The sequence below is a fragment of the Anopheles coluzzii genome, chromosome X (genome assembly GCF_943734685.1).
Source record: "Anopheles coluzzii chromosome X, AcolN3, whole genome shotgun sequence".
NCBI classification, from domain to species: domain Eukaryota; kingdom Metazoa; phylum Arthropoda; class Insecta; order Diptera; family Culicidae; genus Anopheles; species Anopheles coluzzii.
This window is the reverse complement of record NC_064669.1, coordinates 23020485-23046372: the sequence shown is the minus strand read 5'-3', so window position 1 is coordinate 23046372 and position 25888 is coordinate 23020485. Positions and strand designations below refer to the sequence as shown.

Here is a 25888-nt window from a genome sequence, read left to right as displayed (position 1 = left end):
CATTCGTCCTTCCTCTGTCCACATCTCTCGTTGAAAGTCGAATGTTTACTTGCGGTTGGCTGATGTTTAAAAGTTTCTGGTAGTTGTTTACCTTTGTTCGAAAGTGGAACATTTCTCATACGCATGTACCCATCCTTTTGTACGTCCACTTCCAGTACTTGTGATTGCGTGAGCTAACCAGAGAGAGCAAAGGAAAGGAGAAAGAAAGGGGTATAAAGATAGAAAAAAGAGAGAAAAAGAGATAAAGTTTACGAGAAAGTAACAGTCTTCTGAGAGCTGTTCGCTTTTTGCTCTGGCCACCAAAACCACGTTGCATCGAACTTTTACGAAACGGTGGCTCTTTCATTCGTTATTAACAATCTAGAGCTACAAGTTTGACAGCATCTTAAACCATTGCGCTGATCGCGCTTTATTCATAACCGCCTCGATCTTTCGTCAAAGTACTTGTGGATTGTACTGTGAACTGTGGATTATATTATATATATATATATATATATATATATATATATATATATATATATATATATATATATATATATATATATATATATATATTTACATGTGCCCGTGTAGTTATGTGTGTAACATATGTGTGTGTGTGTGTGTGTTTGTGTGTGTGCGTATGTTAATTAAACAATGTAATATATAATAATACAAGTGTGAACAGATCAAACTTCTTGGCAGTATTTTTAATCCCAGTGTAAAAACTCTGTTTCCCCTTTTCGACTAAACGGAAGTGAATTCTTACGAAGTTATGTTTTTCTGGCGATATAGGGTAAAAGCGTGTGTTTATGTTATACAAATTTTCTTCCGAAAAGTGATTGTTCGTTGAATAGTGTGAAAAACGTTACGTCGTGCGGTAACAAAGTGTCGTTTCTTCCAATCCGAAAATCTACTGGCAGTTTGTAAACTTTTTGCATTCCGTCTATGTACGGGTAATGAAAAAGCTCCTCGCGTGATCAGGTTTTCGTCTAGCAATCAACTTCACAGCCGCAATCAAGTGACAACCGAACTGTGTGGTTTTAAAAGTCCATGCAATTGCTTTTTGATAAGGGGAAAATTGGCGCACTCAACCAAACCTGCACGTAGAAGCAAAAAAGCAGAAAATACAACAGCTTTACTTTTATAGTTCAAGTAAGTGCTAACTGAGTTTATGATGAACAGAGATACAGAGTTAGAAAGGAAAACATAATGAAATAAGAATGGAAAAGTAACACGTAGACAAAAATAGAAAGCGGAAAACGAATTCATTTTACATTGCAACTCATGGCGGCGTAAGAAACTTTTTTAATAACCAACCAGATTTTTGAAAAATCGTGGAAAATATATTAACATAATATTTCAATCAATGTAGAAAAAGTAAAAAAAAGTAAACATAACAAATTTTGAAGTTTTCATACCTAGTTTATGCGTTTTCATAGCCATTCGTAAATATCAAATTGCATTTCTTAAAATTTATTTTTAGCGTTACAAACCCTCCATGGGGCATTATACTTTCTTTTCTGGGCCTTTTAACACAAAAACAGTACATCAAAAGTTGCAGTCGTTTGGTATTTTTCTGTTAAATTCAGACATTGATAAAAATATTCTTACCGGACGTGTCATAACACAAAGGATTTTACAGTCGTTGTTACCTAATTTTGGCTCTAAGGCGTCAATTTTTGACAATGCGCATAAAATTTTGCCTATAAAACATCAATTTTTGACTCTAACGCACCTATTTTTGTTAGTAAGTCATAAATTTTTGACTCTTGTAGAAATCATGACAATTGTACAAGGTATTTAAGGAGGAGCAATTGAACAAATGTTATTTTACATCACAAAAACAATACAAAAGTTGTGTAAATTATTTTTTTTGAGAAAAAATAATGAAATTTTATAAATTTTAAAGTCATTGTTTACAGCTGAAAATACATGCCAATTTTTTTCACTTCATTAAAACTTCCAAAATTGACAAACAAATTCTATAGATTAAATTATTCATCACTTAACTTAATTTCAATCATATCAGAACACACAGCTTAAGAAATTACTTAAAATTTTGTAAATAAATCGATTGACTCACAGTCCAAAATTGATGCTTTAGAGACAAAATTTAATGCGCATTGTCAAAAATTGATCCCTTTGAGACAAAAATTGTAACATGGTGTCAAAAATTGATGCCTTCGAGAAAAAAATAGGTGAGTTAGATTCAAAATTTAGCGGCAACGACTGTATTGTCAGTTTTCACACGTTTCTCGCAATTTATTGATTTTCTTAGCTTTATCACAATTTACAAAAATTTATGCAATCAAGAATTGTGTATCATTAGAGGTTTTATTATGCATTTAAAATACATGCAAATCATGCAGTATACTTTGACAGACAAATCCTCTGAATAGCAAATTGGAAATGTGCATGTTGAATTCCGATTTCCAAAGGTGCAAGTGCTTCCCTCCGTCTAACACTGCTTTTAGACGACCAACTTTTGTACCGCGATAAATTTTCTGTGAGCTCTTTGTGCTAATAAAACTTCTCGATTTTAGAACAAAATCAAGGGAAACCGCGATTGTCGCGGGTTTGTGAGATTTTCACAGGAACGTAGCGCTCGTGCTATAACGTAGACGGTTTGACAGATAAAAAGGGTCGCCAAAAATTGTCGCGAAAGAATTTTTGGGTCATCTAGAAGCAGTGTAATAAGTCTATGATTATCCGGCTGATTGTTGGGTAGTCTAGAAGTACATTCATCCATTTTTACACGTGAATTGAATAAACCGTACCGTTCAGATTCATTTGACACATTTGTATCACCGATTTTAACTCTAGATTATTTCAGCCTGGAAAAAAAGTAAATGTTGCTGTTAAAACTATTTTTAACAGCTTGGCTTAGTATCAGGTAAATTATGCCTGGAATACTTTTTCCTCTACATTTTTGTCGTCTAAAACCAGCGTAATGCTATTAGCACCACCGCAAATGCGCAAATGCGTAAATGCGTTGTACTTATGAAAATAAATTTAGTAAATATCTATCTGGCAAGAAAGGTGAAACACAGTTTTATACGATATTTTTAAATGCATGAAAAGTATTATAGGATAAATGTACCTATAGAGAAGCAATTTGTAGTGTTACAGATGTGTTTTAATGGATTTAAAGTATCAGGAAGGTAAATTCATGAATATTTTAACACATAGCAATCGGAATATGTTTTATCTTTGCAATCACAAACATTTTTACCATGAAACACATCAATTTTACGAAAAAATACATATTTTTGTGACAGCTTCGTTGTACCTATAATGGTGGTATGGTTCCTGGTAAACAAAGATGCCTCAAAAACAATGTATAATATCAATGAAACTTAGTTTTAAAGCTGTTTTTGTATGAATAGCAAGGATTACTGCCATAATTTCGTTTTCTTACATAATTTGATCGTAAAAAAGTATGAATTCGGTTGATGAAAATATTGACTAAAATATTGTATAACACCTGTCGTCAACCCACACCCGAAAGAGAAAGCTTGATTTGAAGTCGATTTTTCACTCAGCCAGATAAGCGAATTTTGGCCTTTGTTTTGTGAATTACTTACAAAAAGATCATTTCTGCTGCTTATTTTAATGAAAACAGTACGACATGTCAAAAATATCCTCGAAAAAATATAGAAAGTCATATTTTTATTGATATTATAACTTAAACCACTATAGGAACATGCCTCTTTTTGCGTACATATAATGACACTATCGTAAAAAAACACTGAAAAATACGTAGATATGGTCAAAAGGCAAATATTATTTATAAAACAAAATCTTTTGATAACAATAATCTTAAAAAACTAATAATTGTGTCGTTATGTGGTCATTTAAAATGTAAATAAAGGTATTAGTTCGTGATGAAATCCTAAGGATTTTGGAAAAATGTTGACATATTTCACAAAATAATGGATGTTTCGGTCATTATGTAAAGTATGCGTATGAGACGCATGTTGGTGCAAAATCACCACTATTGGTACTACTACCACTATAGGTACGTTTACCCTAACTTATATCAAGTAGAAAAAAGAAAACAAAATTATTTTTATATTTTTTACACAATTGGCGCATGGTAAATTTTAATCCACAAACAGACTGCTTTCTTTTTAAAATTGGAAAGGGGTCAATGATACAACCATCCGGTGCGTTAATTGCCGTGTTTAACATTGTTTTTGTCATGTAACCAAGAATTTTCTCGAAAAATTAATATAAAAAGGCGTTTTGCATACCGAGTATAACGTGTGATTAGTATTGTAATGGACTGTCATTCGTCATTGTATGAGGTATAATGTATCAATTAAGTCATGAACTTAATGTTGAAGAATTTAAACGTTTCTGTATTTTTTCCAACAATTTAAGCTAAATATAAATCATAGTCCAGTATTGCGCCTTTTATGTATTATACATAAATCAATGTACACACAAGCACTGCTTTGTAAGTTGTTTGCTTAGAAGTTTTAGAAAGTTTCCATGAAAAACTAAGATATATAATTAAATAAATAATTAAATTAATAAAAAATCATACACCTTTCTTTAAATACTTTATTTTATTCCTTAATATCATTATTTACTTGGCAGTAAAGCATCACTTTGAAATCATACAAATGGTTCTCTCAAACCATAGCGTCGAGTGCAAAATTCTGCGTTATTGTTATGATATCAAATACGAACGTTGTCTTAAATGTCAATCAATAGTTCAATAGATGCAATTACCTTGTCATTGTTTTATATTATTATTTCTCGATACAGATATTCATCTCGGGGGCTTAAAATGTAACTTAATTGCTAATTATAAGACCTATTAAAGGAAAAGGATGATTAGCTCGACGATAGGAACGGAAGAAGGATGAAGGAGGAATCGAAGTATTACGATAGCTATGAAACTTGTTTGCATGTTCAAATGAGAGTTTTCAAATGACTAATAGCTTCGAATGACAATATAAAACAGACGCATTTCTAACAATGACCCAAGGTGCCCCATGTTTCTGAAGCTGGAATTTTTAAACATAAAATAAAATTTAAAATGAAATTCTGAAAGTGAGCGTTTTATAAAGTATCGAGCATTTACTGACTGATTTCAAACGGTTTTCGAAAAAGTATGTTTTTCGAAGCTAATGAACTATTTTATGCATTAAAATGCTTGTGGAATGATTATTTGCTATCTTAAGGACATTTAACAATGGAAAATTTAACGCTTCGGCACATGGTATAAATAAAATCATTCAAGTATCGCCGAACATGTCGACGCATTCTTCCGAACAATTCAACATCTTGCTGAAAGAGTCAATTATATGCTCTTCTATTAGAATACTATATAATTTTATTTAAAATGGTTATATTTCTTTATGAAGGTTTGTCATACTGAGAAATTTTAGTAGCTTTCGCTGTGCATCGCTGTTTTGGTGAGATGATAGTATCGATGCCAGGGTCCAGTTGGCAGGTAATGCGTTCCGCAGAAGGGGAAAGCGGGGCAAAATGGCTAGGTGGGGCGAAATGGTTACCTGTATTATTGGCAAATTAATACGTTTCAAATGACTTCTGACTGTTGAAAAACATTAAACATCCAGTGTTTTACATTATGAACATTTCATAACCAAATATTTATAAATAAATGAATTAATTAACCATTTGACAGTCTCGTTATTTTGCAAAAATGGATAAACAAATTACCATCAGTTTTTATCTCAAATTTTTAGGTTTACGCCCTATAATTTCAAAAATATTTAGTCCAAGTCGATTTTTCCTAGTATTTTCTTTCAATACATGCTTGAAAGTTGTTTTGCTTGTAGTGGCAATAAATAAATCAAGTATTGGTTTTTTCAAGACTCGTGCGTTGTATGGAGCTGCGATTTTAATAAGTTTATAAATTTTAATAATTCTACTATAAAATTATAAGAATAATCTTAGAATTTCAGTTTTAGAGCAGACAATAACATCAACCATATCGTAAGCGCTAGTGAGTCATCACACAGCTGTTTCACAGTAACGCGCGACGAAGAACGCAACAAAACGGAGAAACAAATCAGCTCGAGTTTCACTCGGGCAAATCACTACCAAAGCGATCTGCTACCCCGAGTGAAACTCTGGCAAAAGCCTCAATGGGGTAAGAAATAAAACAGTTGCTCAAAACGATGTTATTTTGACCGTCTCGAAAATAAGCTATGGTAAGAATTTAGCAAATTTGTCGAAAAAAGAATGAATTTATCCAGGCAGACATGCAGTTATCTACGACCTCATTGAAAAATGTAACCATTATATTAAGGTATAGTTTTTAAAGTAAAAGTTTCTTAAATGTTTCGCTTGGGGCAAAATGGTCGTTCCTGCTGAGATGTTGTTGGAATAGCTTATAGAGACTTTGGCTCCAACGGAGTTATTTCGCCTCTATCCTGCTTGGAGATTGTATTACAGTATGTTTTGACATTAGCAACATAAAGAGGCTATAGTGTAAACAAGGGTCGCTACAGTATATTCGTTTTACATACATAAAACTATGCTGATAGATCAACTATGTTTAAAACATAAATACAGGTTTTTCCAAGTCAGTTTCGAATGTAAACATTGTTATTCACCGCAAAGTGGTATGCCACATCGATATGATATTTAATTCCCTGAATATAATTTTATAACATATTATTTTATTATGTAATAATATAATATAATATAATATAATATAATATAATATAATATAATATAATATAATATAATATAATATAATATAATATAATATACTATAATATAAAATAATATAATATAATATAATATAAATTAATATAATATAATATAATATAATATAATATAATATAATATAATATAATATAATTATATACATAATATAATTGTTCACAATAACTTTTGTCAGTTTACTTTAATTTTAAAAAAGTAGACGAAAGCCTAAAACATGTTGTAGTAAAATTACCATAATTCATTTTGTCTTCGCTGCATATGATTTTAAAACAGAACACTTTTGAATGGAATTATTTTAATATTACTAGAATTACACAGCGGGCTCGATGGCTGGAACAGGTGAATTAAGGCTTGTTGGAGATCGAGTGTCATGGCAGTTAAGAAATTATACAAAATTGATGCGTTTGACTCTAACGCACCGTATCAAAATTTTATGCCCTAAAAATTGTGATACGCTGGCAAATATTGGAACGGTAGAGCTAAAATTTGGCGACAACGACTATAAAACCATTTGGAATTATTGAACAATTATACCTTAGCATAGGTTGAAAACCTGTTTAAAAAACATTTTTCCAGGAGTATTGGGCAAATTGTTCAATTAATTCTGATTGTAAGTTTTTTTTAGAAAACCATATCACTCACATAACGGTAAGGTCTAGATTTTACGGACCTGCAATTGAACCAACCGAGAATAACTGTAAAACTTTTCTTTCCTGGGAGATTGCCCAACTAAGCCCATCTTATACCGAGCAGAAAGTGGCAAGAAAACTGGAAAACACAAAAGAGAGAACTACGATAAATAGCGGAATTTGGGGCAAGAGTGGAACGTTGTGCTTGTAACATACAACAACAAGTTTGATGGAAGCTTTATTTGCCATTTTACACTCATATTTCCACTTTTTAAAGAGTATGAGAAAGAATAAATAGGCTAAATGTACCAATAGCAGTGCAATTTGTAGGGATACAGATGTGCTTTAACAGATTTGAAGTGTCAGTAAGGTAAATTTATGAATATTAACACGCAACAAATAGGAATTGGAATATGTTTTATCTTCGCAATCATAACCATTTTTTAAATGAATCACAACAAATTTACGAAAAATTTGTGATTGCTTTGTTGCAATGGTGGTATGGTTCCTGTAGTCCTCGTTTTGTGTTTCTATAGTGGTGGTAAACGAAAAGATAGCTTAAAATTGTTTATAATATACATGGAACTTAGGTTCGAAAATGTTTTCATATGAATAGCAAGGATTACTGCCACAATATTGATTTCTTACACTATTAGATCTTTAAAAAAATGTACGAATTTGGACGATGAAAATATTCGGGTCGAATACCGGCTTGGAACGACAAGATCCGTCAGACGCTCACCCACCCAAGCGATTCAAAACGCTCCGAAGTAATAAGAAAAATAGAATATGAAGGAGCCTTCTACTTCCCGTTCTACTTTGGTTGCTTAGAGTCAGGAAAATGTAGAACATGTGGATTCCAGGAAATAGCAAAAAATGAGTTCTCGAGAGTGTACAACACACACACGCGACGACTCACTCACGCTCACGTTCTGTTCTACGCACCCCCCCCCCCCCCCTCTCACTCGCCCCACAGATCTATTTTTCGATCATCACTTCCATCGACGGTGGTCGATGTGACGATGTGTGTCGTCGCGTGTGTATTGTCGATTTGGTCAGAAAACTTTTTCTTCACACTAAAACTCTCACTTCCCAACGGAACAAAAGTAGAAAGCTTGGAGCAAAATAATCGTTTGTCTCCCTGTATCCTCTATACCGCGCTTGCTTGCACTCATGCGCGAGCGCTAATAATAATAATAATAATAATAATAGTAAACTAATAATAATACGCGAATACTTTACGCTAATAATAGTAATAGTACTACGGTAGTCAGATCTTAGTTGCTGCTTAAAGCGCATCCTGGTCACAACATTATTTTTTGGATAAAAAGATGATTGCTGATAAAAAGATGAAGATGATATATATATATATATATATATATATATATATATATATATATATATATATATATATATATATATATATATAAATATATATATATATATATTTATATATATATATATATATATATATGTATGTATACACATATATATATATACAATGTATATATATATATATATATATATATATATATATATATATATATATATATATATATATATATATATATATATATATATATATATATATATATATATATATATATATATATATATATATATATATAAATATATACAATGTACACAGTTGCTATACAATGCAAACAGCTGACAGGCCTACGAACTTAAAACGGAAAGGTATCAGATATATATGCTGATGCTTTGGAGTCACGTTGGTAAATACGGGATGTCCGATGCAGTTCAACGTGTACAACGTTCTTGTAACATCATCCCCCTTAAGCACCGACCGTCCTCGATCGATTGGTAATTTGGTCAGCTAGGTTAGCAAATCTTAAATGTGGATCATTGCTTGCGGTGGCATCCGGTTCAACTTTCATACAATTTTTTGTGTAAGCATAGGTTGCTATTGCTCCAGTTAGTACGATCATGGATAGTATCATATGGCTGGTGTGGAATTTCTTTAGTTGCAGATGAACTTGGTTCATTTCTTGGTTTTGGATTCTTTGAATGACCTGGTCATCTTCTGAATCATTTGATTTCTTCAATGATTTTCCATATATGGGCATTAAATATTATTTCTGAATATTTATTGTTTTGCCGCTGAATGTGTAACCTTTAATCTGCACTGTGCAATTTTCCACTTCTATTATGATCGGTTCTGATGTGGTTTTAGATTCACCACATGAATCAGATATTGTTACATCTGCTGACGTGTCAACAAGTATTACACCTTGTAACACTTCCTTGACTGACCGTTTATCGTTGGTTCGTATGAAAGGGCATTTGGGAGTTTTGTGTACTAGAATGTTGTAAATACATTCGTCTTCTATTGCTGTGTTTGCATCGCATATGGTCAGTGGCGCGTTTAACGGTAAGCAAAGTAAGCAATTGCGGGGGGCTCCGGCAATGAGGGGCCCGGAATCTTTAGTCCATTATCTATAGTAGTTGAATATAGCACTGTATTAGCAAGGAGGGCCCCGTGGGTTATGGACGCCCCGTGAACCCTAAGCCCCCCCCCCCCCCCCTCGGCAGCAACAAAATTTAAGTTGAAATGTTACATAATCAAAGACAGATGCCTAGTACCCCCCGGAAATAATGTACAGAGGACCTCAACAATTCTTACTGCTTAGGGCCCCCGACACTGTAAACCCGCTACTGCATATGGTACATCTGGTATTTTGATTATATGCCCTGTTTCCTAATTTAGAGATATATTGTTGTAGGTTGTTGTAAGTCTAGGAATTTTTAACATATTTTTGTTCAAAGAGTTAGTCATATTTTCCTAATCTTTTTGGAAAAGTACATTAATTTCGTATTGTTTGTTTAAGTTTCTACTTATATAATTTCCCTGTTCTTCCAATAAACCTAAACTATGGTAAATTGACTGTAGATCATCGTTGTCTGGATTTCCAGTAACATATTTGATAGCTGAACCAAGTCCATTAATAAGTCCTCTTTTTGTTTGATTAGCGTTAGTGCAATAAGGTTATCTTTAGATTTGCGTATCTTTAAATTTACTTTAGGAATCATCCTACTAAAGCCTATTCTAGTCCTGACAGATTGTAACTTTATGGCTACCAATCGATTGCTATTTACGATTTCTTTAAATGTTGTTGCTTTCAACAAACTGATAGTCATAAGCAGGTGTCTCCAAAATGTTCACTTCGCGGGCCGCATTGCTTTACATATAATGGTGTTGAGGGCCATTTTTCCGTTGCCTGTATCTAATGCGAACGTTTCAATTTCGTCTTTATAACAAAATACTAGCATAATATACAAAACTCCTATAGCATTCTATTATTAAAGCTTGGTCTACGTATCTTAAAAGCTACAATTACATTTTCGTTTGAAATAGTCACAATAATCAACTATTTATTTTAACCTTTAACCTTTATAAAGTTGCCACGGGCCGCATAATAGGCTCTCGAGGCCCGAATGTGGCCCGTGGGCCGTAGTTTGGAGACCCCTGGTCATAAGGGTAACAACCAATTTTGTAACTAACATTTTATTATTGTGAGAAAACAATTCTCTGTCTGATTTTTTGTTTGAAGTAGTCTTTACAGTTGATCTGTAATAAAATAAAAAAAAAGTTTAAGTTTACGTTTCAATATTGCTTGATTAAATTTTCTTCCTCGATCGTCAATGATATTCATTTCTTTGTTTTTCAGTACTTTTTTTGTTATAACGTTCTTGATGTTTAAGGTTATTTCGTTTCTTTTTATAAACGGTATTGTTGGTTGAAAAGATTGTGATATATTCGCTGTCCTCATTGATTTTTTTCTAATTTTTTACTTTGCGGTTGTGCATGGATTGCGTAAATTCTTTGAACATTGCTTATTTTTGACGAATCCTTTCATATAGATCTGTTGGTACTCGTACTTTGTATTTTATCCCATAAAATAATTCTTTCGGAGTTACATTTCTTTCCGAATGGATTGAATCATTATAAATGGATACTGCTAGGTTAATTTTTGAGGTTTCTGATAATGTTTTGATGGATTCTTTTTTGGATATTATATTGTGCATTTCACGTACAGTTCTATGGATAATTTCTATCTCGCCGTTTAAAGAAGATTGTCCTACACTTGTGTAATGATACTGTATTTGATTTTCTGCGAAGAAATGTTGTATTATGGATGATTTGAAAGTAGGTTCTTGATCCATTACGAAAATTCAGGCTTTCCTACATTTGTCATAAATTTGTTAATCATTTCAATACATGAATTGTATTTCTAGTACGTATCGGAATTGTCATTGCTAGTCTAGAAAATTTATCGCAAAAGTTGAGGAAGTGTTTTTCATTTATTATAAAAATATCCATGTGCACTATTTGTAATGGTCTGCATGGTATTACAGTTGCTTTAGATTTTTGGCATAACTTACTAGTTACTAGATAAGTTAATAAAGTTGGCAAGTTATGACTTCATTTTTGGGAAAAAGTCATTTATTTATTTATTTATTTATTTATTTATTTCATATATAACCGACGGATCATCGTGTCTAATCGGCAACCTTATAATTAAATTAAGGAGCATATAAATAGGCCTCTAGTTATAAGCAAACATTAAATGTGACGTAGACGCAATTTCTCTTGATGCTGGCTAGTAATGCCGGGAAATCGATCCCTCCGTTAAGGAGCCGGACTATAAAAAGGCATTGGGCGTTTTTACGTCGAGAGCAGAGTGGTTCAAGTCTGAGAAGCAGACACCGCTGATGGTAGGAGGGCCGAGCGTGGTGGGATTGCCATGGATGGAGTCGAACCGCGTACCTGGTGATTCTCCGTTGAATGGCTTCGAGGCGATTGATGTCACCAACGCCAAGCGGGCACCAGATCGGGCAGCAGTACTCCAGGCACGACCTTACGATGGCACAGAAGATCGACTTGACGAACATGGGATCGGTAAACTTGCTACAGGTTCGCGTAATTAGACCAAGTAGCTGATTTTCCTTCGCAACAACGCTATCAATGTAAGGGCGAAATGACATCTTCTGATCGAGTAGCACCCCCAGATCACGGATACATGTCGTGCGAACCAAAGCCGTGTATGTAAACAAAGTAACATAGTGTATGTAAACGAGATAGGGTAACGGGCTCTGCTGAATGATATACACTGGCATTTATCAGCACACACTTGGAGCGCGTTTCTGCTACACCAGCTGTCGAGATTCTCAAGGATAATTTGAAGGCGTAAACAGTCACTGTCGTTTCTAACTGGAGCGAATATTTTTACGTCGTCGGCGTACATTAGGTGTTGGCCTGGCGGTAAAACAAAAGATAGGTCATTTATATAGATGAGGAAGAGTAGCGGTCCCAAGTTACTCCCTTGAGGCACTCCGGAGGAGCTGGTGAAGGAGTGAGAACGATGAGATCCTATGCTTATATAGTTCAAACAACCAGTTAAGTATGAACGCAGCCAGTTGATGTGCTAGTCGAGAAAAACGAGTTTTTTTTAGCTTCGAGAGTAGAATATCATGAGAGATACTATCGAAAACAGCCCTGAAGTCGATATATACTGCATCAACTTGAGTACCACGATCCATGTTGTCGAAGCAGAAACCAACAAATTCAGCAAGATTTGTTGTAGAAGATCTCCTTGGGAGAAATCCATGTTGACTAGGGCTCATGTAGTTTTGAACTGCTGTGAGTAGCGGATTGTATAGAATGAGCTCAAACACCTTAGCACAAGCGCATAGGGAAACAATGCCACGATAATTGCAAGCATGAAGTCGACTGCCTTTCTTATGGATAGGAACCATTCGCGCGTTTTTCCAGGACGCAGTATACGTGCCACGCATAAGGGAATCGTTAAATATTTTTGCAAGAATGGGTGCGAGTGATTAACGGCAGTGCTTCAAAATGTATGCGGGAATATTGTCAGGACCATATGATGTAGTTGATTTTATATCGCTCAGTGTGCGCGCAACTAGTGCTTTGTCAATCGTAGGTGTAATAAAGTCGATAGCATCCCATGGAGTATTGTGAGTGGCCTCTGCTAGTGTGTTAGGGTTGTGAACAGGAAGGGTGAATGCATCAGTGAAACGATTGGCGAAAGTGTTGTAAATATCTGATGTATCGATTCTAGTTTCGCCATTGTAGCTCATTGACGGAGGGATACTACTTATATTGCGCCGTTTGTTCCAGAAGCTCCAGAACCGTGTCGGCTTAGAAAACAGCTGCCTTTCAGTACGGCGAAAGAAGGAGCGGTAGAGCACACGATAATTGTTCAGTGCATCGAAAAAAAAATCTCCTATTCAGCGATGATCTCGTTCAGCTGTAATCCGCGTAGGCTTTACATTTTATTTTTTTCAACCGTCTTAAAGATGCATTAGAACAATCGGGGCCAGACTTTCCTTGAGCAACAGGAACGCAGGAATTAATCGTTGAGCGCATAAAAACGCTAAAGAAATCGGTGGCTTCGTCGATAGTGGCTGTTGACACGCCAAAATATAAACAGTACAAAGGTTGGGATAAACAGAGGTACGTTAATCGATCTGAGCGCAATCGATCACCACTGCTATAAAACGCGAGCAGGATAGATGATCGGGCGAGAGAGAGAGAGAACAATCGTTCTAAGCGGTCAGGGTTCGTGTGCTAGGTCAACGGTCGAGGATCGGGAATCGGCAGAGCGCGCGAGAAATATTGACCAAATAAGGGCATGCGCAACAGAAGCGATTTATTAATCAAAGTGTGAAGACCCAAATTGTAAAAAAGTGTGAATAATTTTGAACCAATTAAAATAAATATAATTTCAAATCCACGCTATACAAAGGTCTTGTTATCGCTTCCACAGGAACGCAACAGGAACGCAGGAATTAATCGTTGAGCGCATAAAAACGCTAAAGAAATCGGTGGCTTCGTCGATAGTGGCAAAGATGGAGCAGTCAAAATTGCGATCAAACGACACAATTAGAGAATTCATACGTTCCACATTCGTTTTGAAGAAATTTCTATTGACTGTACTGGTAGTGTGACTGTTGGTGGTGTGGGATAATTGTACGTGATAATAAATCATCATATCCAATGAAGGATGATGAAGGTCCTCACTGAGTAGTGGAATACTATAGTGTGTTACGTATGGGAGGGAGTTCTCTAGAGCCGAAGTACCATTCATAAGTGTCGATTATCTGATTCAAACGGAAAAGTATCAAACAAAACCGCGCTACACGAACTGAAACAAAATCGGTATTATACAAGCTTGTTAGAGACTTCTTTCGTTGACACGAGACATTGCTACCAAATTGATCTGAAATGAATTTGTTTGTCAAAACAAACTGCAACGCGTAACGCAGGAAGTATCGTACTAAATAATAATTATTTCTACATGTGGCATATTATTGTTCTTTAAATGTGTTTGGCAATGTCATGCAAAGTAGCGCTTGTGTTACGATTCTCTAATTTCTGTGTATTTTGTTATTCCCACCCTTTTCCCAGTGAATAATTACAAAAAATCTCTTTTGAATGTAATTACATGCAATTCGTGTGGTTTAAATATATGTATTTAGTAGTTAAACCGTAAAACAAAACGCTTTCCGTACGGAAACCCAACGGAAAGCTGTTGGACAAAAAACGGTCTCCGTTTGAGTCAGGTAATGCAAGTGACCTTCGTTCAGTTCGATATATCAAACCAGAGACAAATCGCGTGCTCTAACACGGATCATAATAGAAAATGAGCATTTTTGCACTCAAACAGTTGAGTCACATAATCGGCACTATAGAGTACAGAGGTGTGATTGAGTCGCACAAAATATTGGTTGCGGCTAGGCACTAGAGAAATAGTTTATATAAACAATTTGTAACGATTTCAAAATATCTGTGTGACAATATTAACCATTCAAGTATGATTTGATATCAAAATTCATTTAATGGACGTTCTGTGGATTTCATAAAATTGTTGTCATCTGTGTCAGCCGAATGTTGTGTCATGTTGTTTGATGTTGAATTATGATTGATTTCTTCTATATCTTTGTTTTGTTCAGTAATTCGTGAAAGTGAATCTGCATTTCCATTTAATGTTCCTTTTTATATGTGTGGAAAAAGCGACTTACTCGACTTAAGTATGCAAAGAAAACGGCTTAAAATGCTCCGACTCGGCTTCTTTAATGGAAGTACTCAAAATTAAATGAATAGAAAAACTGCGTTGATCTCGCTTTATTTGCCTTAATCCGGCTTAGTTTTTTCTTTATTCAATTTAGGGGTACTGGTCGTGCGATTAAAAAAAAAAATCCGTGTCTCTTTCCTTCGCTTATTTTGTCGCTACTGCCTTCGTGTCTTTTTTATTCGTGTCGTGGCGGCCCTCTAGCGTTCGGTTCTGTGGTCCGTCGCAGGCGGCCGTCTAGCGCTTGGTTCCATCCATCTTGTCGGGCGGCTTGTGATGGTTGTCTGGCTGTCAAGGCTGATTTGACAACAATATGTGATGTCAAACTCAAACTCTTTTAATTGAAGTTTCCATCTCAAAAATTTACTATTTAAATCATTCTTTTCTCTAAGCCAAATGATTGGTTTAGAGCCTGTTCTAATTCCAAATTTGGTTCGGTAAACATATGGTCTGAAGAGCTTAATTACAAACAACACTCCAAATAATTCTTTTTTTGATGGCTGAGTATCGGCATTCAGTGCCGTTCAAAGTCCGCGATGTGTTTGCTATTGGGTGTTTGTTTCCATATTCGATTTTTTGCGAAAGTACGGCGCCAAGAGCAAAGTCACACGTATCTGTTTCTATCAGGAACTTCTTGTTGAAATCGGGGTTACTCAAAATAGGATCAGACGCCAATAATTGCTTACGTTCAAAAAATTTACATATTCTTCAGTTAGTTTAATTTCGGAGTGTTTTTTAAGCATTTGGCTAGTGGTTTGGTTAGTTTGGCAAAATATTTTATAAATTTTCTATAATACCCTATTAATCCCAAAAATCCTTCCATTTGGTTTTCGGTTTACGGTATTGGTCAATTTAAGATTTTTTCTATTTTATTTGGATTAGGCTTAATTCGTTCTTTGGTAACAATCTGCCCTAGAAATTCACATTTTTTGTGCAAAAACTTGCACTTGTTGAGTTGAATTTTCAAATAGGCTACCACAAGGTATTTTAGAACTTTTTTTTTGAAATTTTCCAAATGTTGCTGCAGTGAATTTTCATAAACTATTATGTTATCATGGTAAACTAAACTGCATTTACCATTTTTTATGTTTCCCTGGGGGCCAAACACTTTTTGTTTACATTTTTGATGGATATCATATGTTATAGCCATGGCCCTCAGGGAAGTGTAATTGAATATAAAAAACTAAAAAAAGGTGAAAATAATGATTTTTTATACAATTTTGGTTGATTTACAGGGTTTCACACTTTATCCCAAGACCGCGGGACCCCTTCTCGAATCTGTCTTAGCCAATGCCAAGACTGCGGTATGATGCTTGAAAACGTTGATGATACCTGATTTCATCGGAAAACGTGTGTTCGAGAAAAGTGCCGCAGGTTCAGCATTGCATCCGATGAATTCAGGTATCATCAACGTTTTGAAGCATCATACCGCATTCTTGGCATTGGCTAAGACAGATTCGAGAAAGGGTCCCGCGGTCTTTCGATAAAGAGTGAAACCCTGTAAATCAACCAAAGTTGTATAAAAAATCATTATTTTCACCTTTTTTTAGTTTGTTTATATTCAATTACACTTCCCTGAGGGCCATGGCTATAATATATGATATCCATCAAAAATGTAAACAAAAAGTGTTTGGCCCCCAGGGAAACATAAAAAAATGGTCTGGCACTAAAACAATACTCAACAGCTTGTGAGCATTGACCACATGCGAGAAAAAGACAGAATGAGCACGGAAGACGCCTGACAGAGAATTTCACAACAGTTCAGGCAAAGGGTAGGAAGAAATACAAGGCACGGACAGCTCGACAAGATGCTTGTCAAATTTACTGTAGTGTGCAAATAAAAGGCCTGAGAAAATAAGCGAAAGGCAATGATTTTTGCCGTCGCTTTGCACAACGGGTAGTGAACATTTCGATGGATAAAGGCCTCATTAGACGAAAGAAAATACTGTCATTTAATAGATAGATGTCGTTAATAGATGTCTATTAGCCATCACAATAGACAAAAACTGTCTGTCTATTAGGCATCTATTAGGTTCACAGATGGAAGTTATTATTAGACATTAAATATCAAAACCAACAGCAGAAAAAATTGTAGGGTTCTACGTCATCACATTTGTAGCGCTTTACGGATATGTTTGATGTGAAGGACTTTTTTCGTGTTTATTTCAGATCATTGTTGTGTGTGTAGCCGCGTTTCGAACTCAGTCCAGTGATGATGAAAACTGGTACATCTGCTGTAAGGGATAAAGAGAACTTTACTCAATGGGACTCTAGGAACACATAAAATGCTTCAGAATTATGATTGTGATAATTGCGATACAAATGTTTTCATAGATACAAGTAACTTGCGCCGTGAAAGCTCATCAAATTTTAAATTATTTAATTAAATTTTGTCATTTATAATCAGAACTGCTATTGTTTTCCTGACCAATATACATGTGTTACCATTTGTTTAGCTCAGTCGTTGAATATTTGGCATATTTTCGAATTCCTTTTTTTATTTTTACTTCATCAAATTAAACAATTTTATCCATGTTGTTGGTCAAGCTTTCTAACAAAGGCTGAAAGGCTGAATTGGTGGGATATCATCTAATAACAACTATCAGACATTTATAAGATAGATTTACGACAGTAAGTCTAATAAGGATTATTAGATACTTTTCAGACGGCTATTAGATACAAAGTCTAATAAATCTTATTATAGACACAAAAAGACAACAACTAAACAAGTCGTCTAATAACACGGGACCTGTCAATTAATAGACAGTTATTTGGATCGGTTGTCTTTTTATTTTGATTTTGGCTGGCAGGGTGCACCTCTACATGGTTATATAGGTTTGTTCATATCGAATATCTTGTTCGATTGAAGCCAGATCGTCGCTCAAGTGTAACTCCTTTCTATTTTTGAGTTAAAATTATTTTTAGAAAGATAGACAGATACACAATAAAATCGTATGTGGCCTACAAAAGAATTTTTTTGTTTTTAAAATAGGACTTCCTAGTTCATCGTTCCATTCCAGCCTAAAAGTGGAGTACTCTCTTGATTACAAGGAATCCAGATATAGACTTCATCTGGATTCATCTCATGCTCAAACAATGACCTCAACTGATCGTCCAGCCGGAGGTGCTCTAGCATTGCACTACGCTGCAGCTCGTGGTTGTCTGGATTGCGTTCGCTTACTAACTGAAGCTGCACCTGACATTAGGTAAGTAATCAAATTCATTTATGCTTCATTTTGACGCAAGAAATTAATGAGGCGTATATCTGATTTCCCTAAAGTGCTAATACACAAATGGACAATGATGTTACGCCAGTTTACTTGGCTGCGCAGGAAGGTCACCTGGAGGTTTTAAAGTTTCTTGTCCTTGAGGCAGGTGGATCACTTTATGTACGAGCTCGTGATGGTATGGCTGCCATTCACGCTGCCTCGCAAATGGGTTGTCTCGATTGCCTTAAGTGGATGGTAAGTAGTTGATTTCTCATTTTCTTAAAATATCCACGTATTTTTTATACATCGTATTGGGTAGCAACGGAAAAGTGATGCGGTATGTTTATGATAGAAAATTCAAACGCGAATTAATTTGTATCATAAGTCGATGCCTATAGCATTTTAAGGTAAAAATTGCATTTTACTCAGTTGAGCTTACATATCTCTCTTCTGAATTTGAAAACGGCTCGTCAACGAAATTTGTCCTAAATCTTCACCTGATGATTCTTGAATACATATTAATTAAAATGCCTAACGTCGTAGAACTTCCCTAGATTATACCCCGAACACTGCAATCCAATGGTTTAAAACCTGGAGAAGCTGCAGGCCATTCAGGCGAGCTTATGAAATGAAGCAATATCTCCATACGCCAATCCTTACTGACTTACTTATCCGGCACTACAACCGCTTTGCGGTCTTGGCCTGCCTCAGGAGTGTCCGAAACCGCTCACGGTCTTGCGCCTTCGTCTGCCAGTCCGTTATCCCGGCCTTAATGGCGGACGCCTCCACGCCATCTTGCCACCTCAATTTGGGCCTACCACGCCTCCTCTGTCCTTGTGGACGGCCTAAAAATACTTTACGGGCTGGGTCGTCCGTTTCCATGCGTATAACATGGCCAGCCCACCGGAGCCTGGCGAGCTTTATACGCTGTACGACAGTGAGGTCGCCGTACATCTCGTATAGCTCGTCATTATAGCGGCTCCTCCATTGTCCTTCCACACATACGGGGCCAAGTATCCTTCTGAGCATCTTCCTCTCGAACGCGGCTAAGAGGGTTTCGTCAGATTTGGATAGTGTCCATGTCTCAGAGGCGTATGTGAGTACCGGTACTATATAGGTACTATATAGCCCCAGCTTCGTCCGTCGTGACTGGTTCTTTGAGGTGAACTGATTTTTCAGGCTGTAGAAAGACCGATTGGCAGCCAGCATCCTTGCGCGCAACTCAACTTCCATGCTATTGTCGTTGCTGACCTTTGACCCAAGATAGGTGAATTCTGGGACGACTTCAAAAGTGCGTTCACCTATCTGCACGTCACGCCTACGTAGATTCGGATTATTTGTTGGTAGGCCCGCTGATGTTGCCACCATCTTTGGATGTTGCCACCATAACCATGGTCTTTGCCTCGTTTATCTGCAAGCCGAGGCTCTCTGCCGCCTGCTCAATCCCTTGGTAGGCATCTGCTACATAGGAGAGCCGCAGACCAATGATGTCCATATCATCAGCGTATGCCAGGATCTGGGTTGACTAATAGAAGATGGTTCCCGTAGTCTCCACCCTCGAGTCGCGGATGGTCCTCTCTAGCGCCAGGTTGAATAGGAGACAGGCAAGCCCGTCCCCCTGGCGCAGACCCTTGGTGGTAGCAAAAGGTCCTGAGAGTTTTCCATCCACCCTCACCTGGCATGTGACGTTGGTCATAGTCATTCTAACTAGCCTTATCAGTTTGGCCGGGATTCCAAATGAGCTCATAGCGTCGTACAGTTTTACCCTGGCTATGCAATGTTATGCGGCTTTGAAGTCTATGAAGAGATGGTATGTGTCGTTTCTGTATTCTGCCATCTTCTCCAAGATCTGCCTCATGGTGAAAATCTGATCAGTGGTTGATTTTCCGTTTCGGAATCCTCTTTGATAGTTTCCTACTATCTCTTCAACGTGCGGGACAAGGCGATCCTGAAGGATCAGGGAGAATATTTTATAGGCGGTATTCAACACTGTAATACTCCTGTAGTTGTTGCAGTCCAACCTGTCTCCCTGCTTGTATACGGGGTAGATGATGCCGAGATTCCAATCACAAGGCATCGATTTGCTATCCCACACCTCAATAACTATTTGATGAATCTCCTTTTCTAGTCGTGCACCTCCATTCTTGACCAGTTTAGCTGCAATTCCGTCGGTTCCGGGTGCCTTGTTATTTTTCAGCCGACGGATAGCCTTTCGTGTTTCTTCTATGCTAGGTGGCAGTAGCATGACACTATCTGCTAGTGGCGCTTCTAGCTGTTCGTTTAACTGGTCGTTGAGTAATTCATCAAAGTACTGAGCCCACCGCGAGAGGACCTCTGGCTGGTTACTAACCAGATCTCCATCCTTGTGGCGACAGCAGGTCACCTTAGGTACAACGTTATTTCGGTGACATGCTATCGCTTGGTAAAACTTTCGTGTCGGTCCGTACGCCTCTCTGGTTTGCTCGAGTTCCCACATGTTTTGCTCTTCCAAAGCATGCCTCTTGCGGAGCGGTGAACTCGTTTCTCTTCGCGTCTGAGCCGTGAATATTCCTCTGCGCATGCCCGCGTTCTTTGCCGTTGCTGCATTGCTCGGTATGCAGTATTGCTCGGTATGCAGTATTCTTACGTTCGGTCACCTGTCTGCATTCATCGTCGAACCAGCCAGATTTGGTGTTGCCACGACGTGGTGGGAGTATATTTCTTGCACAGTTTATTATTTTTGTTTTTAGAGCGTTCCACCTCTCGCTCGTAAACTCGTTCCGAGCACGTGGTAGCGGTCGTGGTAGCTGTAGTAAATGTCGTAGCATTGCTTACCACGCCTGTTGTGCACACCGTTCCCTAGCCACCGAATCTCTTGTAGAGCTACGAGGTCCATGCTCAGTGTGGCTAGGGCGTCATCAACTTGTTTCAAGGCTCTGGCTTTGCTAAGAGTGCGTACGTTCCATGAGCCCATTTTAATCGTTGTCCGGGGGCATTGCGTTTGGTCGGTATCGTTAAGTCCGTTTCGTTTCCTTCTGATGCTTTCTGTAGTCAGTTGTTCCATGAGACTGGGTGACTGGCCCTGCGCCCACGTGGCCGTTTTATTTAGCGTCGGGTTGCCCCCCCCCCCCCCCGACGTTCAGGCACCCAGTTTCCCGGGATACCCACCCCCCTCCTGGTTCCCCATATGCCACCATCCGCCCAAGGGGTTGGATCTAGCCCGTGTAGCCAAGCTAGGATATATGGAGGCACATGTTACCACTATGCACGACGAGGACGTGTCGGAATAGGAGTTGGATGGGAGAGCCTTTATTATCCCTCGGAGGGCTTCGGATTCCATCCCATTACAGAGCAAATACGCCAATCCTAAATGATTTAATTTTTATGGGCTAGGACTGAATCCTAAAACATAAAGTTGTCTTTCTCCAAGAGTATTTTAATGCACAGCTTCAAATCGCTTTTCATTATGTGTTGTAAATAGACTCCTTGTTCAGTATTACGCCTCTGTGAATGAACAACAATGGCAATGTCCCTTTTGTCGATATAGTTCTCTAAACCAACTCAGGTCATGCATGGTCATTTTGATATCGTCCGATTGCTATTTAATACACTGCGACTAGTGCCTATAACTGCATCACTTATTTTCGTGTTATTGCTGTATTATGAAAAGATTTGATATTGAGCTGCATGGGGTGTTTGTGTGTGGTGAAGACAAAATAAATTTAGAGCTTTTCATTTTTTCCCCATGCATGTGGCTCTGGCAATAACTATTTCTTCTTCTATTTGGCTTAACGTCCTACGACAGATGTCGAAGATGTGTCCTGTGGCAGATATTCATTTCCTCTCAAAAACGATATCTGGACGTGGAGAGGACGTGCCCACAGCACGTTCTGGCTTTTCTTGATTTTTGTATGACTTCGGTTGAACTTCGTGAGATTTGGATAGGCCGTGGATGCTAGGTTGGCAGCTGACTAATAGTTCGATTAACGAAGTGTTAAGTAAGTTGCTCATAGTGGCTGTTTTTGGGAAGTTATCCGCGAAGATGGCATGTAGCATGTGATTTAGTTCTTGTTTGCTGGTAGCACCCCAAAGCCAGTCCCATATTTTCACATATCTTCACCCATTCTTTGATTTTGAGGCTTTCTGGAAAATTCGAAAACTATGTATCGGAATGCCACATTCTTCACTCCATTGATAAAGGTACACAGGTGGACATAAAAATAGGAAATTTTTTCTGTGACCGAAAAACATAGTTCTTGTCGGAAATATTTGGTAGCCCTGAAAAGGACTGTTTAAGTAGTTGTTGGGAGGTGGTGTTGCGGTGTTCCACAGAGCGGAAACATATTCTAACGGTCAATGTGTTGACCGTTATTCGCTATCACTTCCTCACAGCGTAGGGCCATATCGCCGATGAGGTTACGGCATTCGCTTCTGTCTATGCGTTTCCACATAGCCTTGCAGCGTCTCCATAGCGAATCGGCAGAACGTGCATGCTTGTTCTTAAGCTGACGCTTGAGAGTTGACCACAGATTCTCAATCGGGTTGAGGTCTGGACTCAACGCAGGCCACGGTAGAACTTGCACATCCTCGTTTGCCAAAAAACATTTAACTAATTGCGGTGTATGCTTTGAGTCGTTATCGTGCTGAAAGATGTAATGCTCTTCGTCTCCGAATTTTGTCGGGCGTGTGGCAACATCTTACGACGTAGTATGTTTCTATACCCTTCCGAGTTCAGTGTCCCTTTGATACGGAACAAAGGACCCGGGCCGTGCCAGGAGACCAGGGTCTCCGTGCTTTAGGGTTTTTATAGTATTTTTTGGATGATACGCCTGTTTAGGAAGGCGCCAGACGTATTTAGTGCCGTCCGAACCATCCAGATTGATTCTGGACTCATCCGAAAAAATGATTTTGCTCCAGCAAAAGATGGATGCAGCTAAATGCTCTTCGGCAAACCGAATGCGCGCTTCTACGTGGTGCGGCATTAGCTTACGAACCTTTCGTGGTTTCCGGGCACAGAACCCACCGGCGTGTAAACGGCGCGACACCGTTTTCGCCGAAACTTGCAATCTAAGCTCCTGCTTAATACGATTGCCAGTTTTGAAAGGGTCCGCCCTGATTATCTCAACCATCTGCGCGTCAACGTCAGGCGTTGTTTTTCGCGGGCGACCTGTGGATTTACCCGTAGCCTCGCTACGAATGGCGTTGTCCACAAACGTCCGCGAACGGCCGAACGCCTTGCAGATGGTTTTGATAGGCACGTTCTTACGATACAAACCCTGAATATGTTTCCGCTCCTCTGGAGTGCAGTGCTTTCCGCGACCCATGATGAACTTGTGGAATTTTCAAATCGCAAACTTTCACCTTTACCACTGAATGAAGAATGAAGCGCAACACGGTTTGGATCTCTTTTTATACTACCGAAAAACGCTGCCGTTACTCAAAACTCAGATAAGTAGCGCACCACAAATGCGAGTATAAAAGGCAAACAAACAGCGATTGCAAATTCAGTACGCCTCGAACGTTAGGCGAAAGAACTCCGCAGGAGCCAAAGCCTCTCTAAACCATACTAACAACAACATACGCCTCGATCTGTTGGCGATAAGAGGCCAACGAACTCCGCAGGAGCCAAAGCCTCTCTAAACCATACTAACAACAACAACAACTGTTGGCGATGACACACCTATTGCACGCAAAAAAACACACAACAAATTTTTTTCCTATCTTTTTGTCCACCGGTGTACCTGTGGGAGAGCATAGTTCGGGGGTCCGATATCCATCGGCACCACACACGCAGGGCAAATGAGCCGAGGGTACCTAACTTGCATTCCCGAAGTGCCAGAAACTCTTTGTTTTTCAAAGGGATTCAACGGTACAACAGTCTACCAGATGAGATTAAGAATGCGAGAAACTTGCCGGATTTCAAACGTAAGTGCGTCATATATGTTGAACAAACTGTATAATGTGAAATATGTGTAGATGTCTCATGTCATTATTAAATATGTAACTGCAGTTGTCATCACGATCTTTATGATGATGATAAGAATTTTTCTTTATATACAATAATTAAAATTAGAAAAAATATAAGAAAGAGTCAACATAGGTTTGAGACACGCTCGCGTACAAGTGGATATTCGTGAACTATTTGGGGGAATTTACGGTTTTTCACACGGTCTGGGAGGTCACAACAGGATTCACTCATTGATGATTGTAAGTGGCCAATTCCAGATACATTAGGTTCACCTGCTTCGGAAGGTAGTGCCCTAGAGCCAATCATTGGCACTAGTGGAACTGGCCATATGCATGTTGCAGTTGTGTTCTGATAAGTAGTGCGCCGGATCCATTAGTTGGTTCTTGGCGAGCTACGTAAGGGATACATTAGATTCTCCTGCTTCGAAAGTTAGTGCCCTTGGGCCTGCCATTGGTACCAGAGACCATGGGGCCAGCGGTTGGCACTAGTGGAACTGGCCATATGCATGTCGCAGTTGTGTCCTGATAAGTGGTGCGCCAGATCTATTTATTGGTTCTTGGCGGGCTACGTAACGGATGCTAGGGAATACCATTGTATTCGATGGAGTGTGACCCGTTTTTTCTTGATGAAATTATGTTGGTCATCTTGGGTGTGTGTATGACTCGAACAGTTCCTCTGAGAGTTTTCCGATGCCACCACTTGCTCGTACAAAATATTTTAATATACCTATCAGAGTAATATTATCGTAAAGATACTTTCGTCCTTCTAAAACCTATGTTGGGGAAAGAGGTGGAACTTATCATCATCATCATAAAATCAATAGACGCACAAAAATGCACGTAGTAACAAAGAAATCTGTTATATTTGCTATGCTTTGTATGCGGAAACCATTAGTTAACGGTTTTAAAATGACGTAAAGTCCCTCAACTATGGCGACCCCCCAAAGGCTCTTATCCACCACCTGATATTGTTAATCCACCTTGATCCAATATCATCTGTCTATAACAAATACTTATAGTGTTAAGCTGTTTCCGTAGGGTTGATATTATACTGTACGGTGCACTACTCGAATGTCCGTTTGCCTCACGGGCCAATAAACGGCCCCCTGTGCAAAGCGACGGAAGAAATCATTCCCTTTCGCGCATTTTCTCATGCCTTCTTTTTCCCTCCTACGGCAAATTTGTCGAGCAGCGTTTCGAGCTACCCGTCCCTGGCTCTGTCTCATACCCCTCGCCTGAGCGCGCTGTTGAAGGTTTGGATGTGTTGGTGCGTCAGACGGTCAATCGCTGTCAGCCG

At 38.0% G+C, this 25888-nt stretch overlaps 1 protein-coding gene across 6 annotated transcripts in view; it reads left to right on the top strand.

Moving 5' to 3' along the window:
- The first annotated feature begins 310 nt into the window (after positions 1-310).
- LOC120960789 (uncharacterized) overlaps positions 311-25888 on the top strand; it is a 134501-nt gene continuing 108923 nt past the window's right edge. The window contains exons 1-5 of one of the 6 annotated variants that reach the window (XM_049606344.1): positions 312-440; positions 574-638; positions 775-1134; positions 18429-18642; positions 18717-18900. In XM_049606344.1, coding sequence (XP_049462301.1) covers positions 18533-18642; positions 18717-18900 — 294 coding nt within the window. In that variant the 5' untranslated portion in view covers positions 312-440; positions 574-638; positions 775-1134; positions 18429-18532. Of the gene's footprint in view, positions 454-573; positions 1135-18428; positions 18643-18716; positions 18901-25888 lie in introns of all 6 variants that reach the window. The other 5 variants (XM_040384393.2, XM_040384397.2, XM_040384396.2 and 2 more) reach the window with 5 other exon arrangements.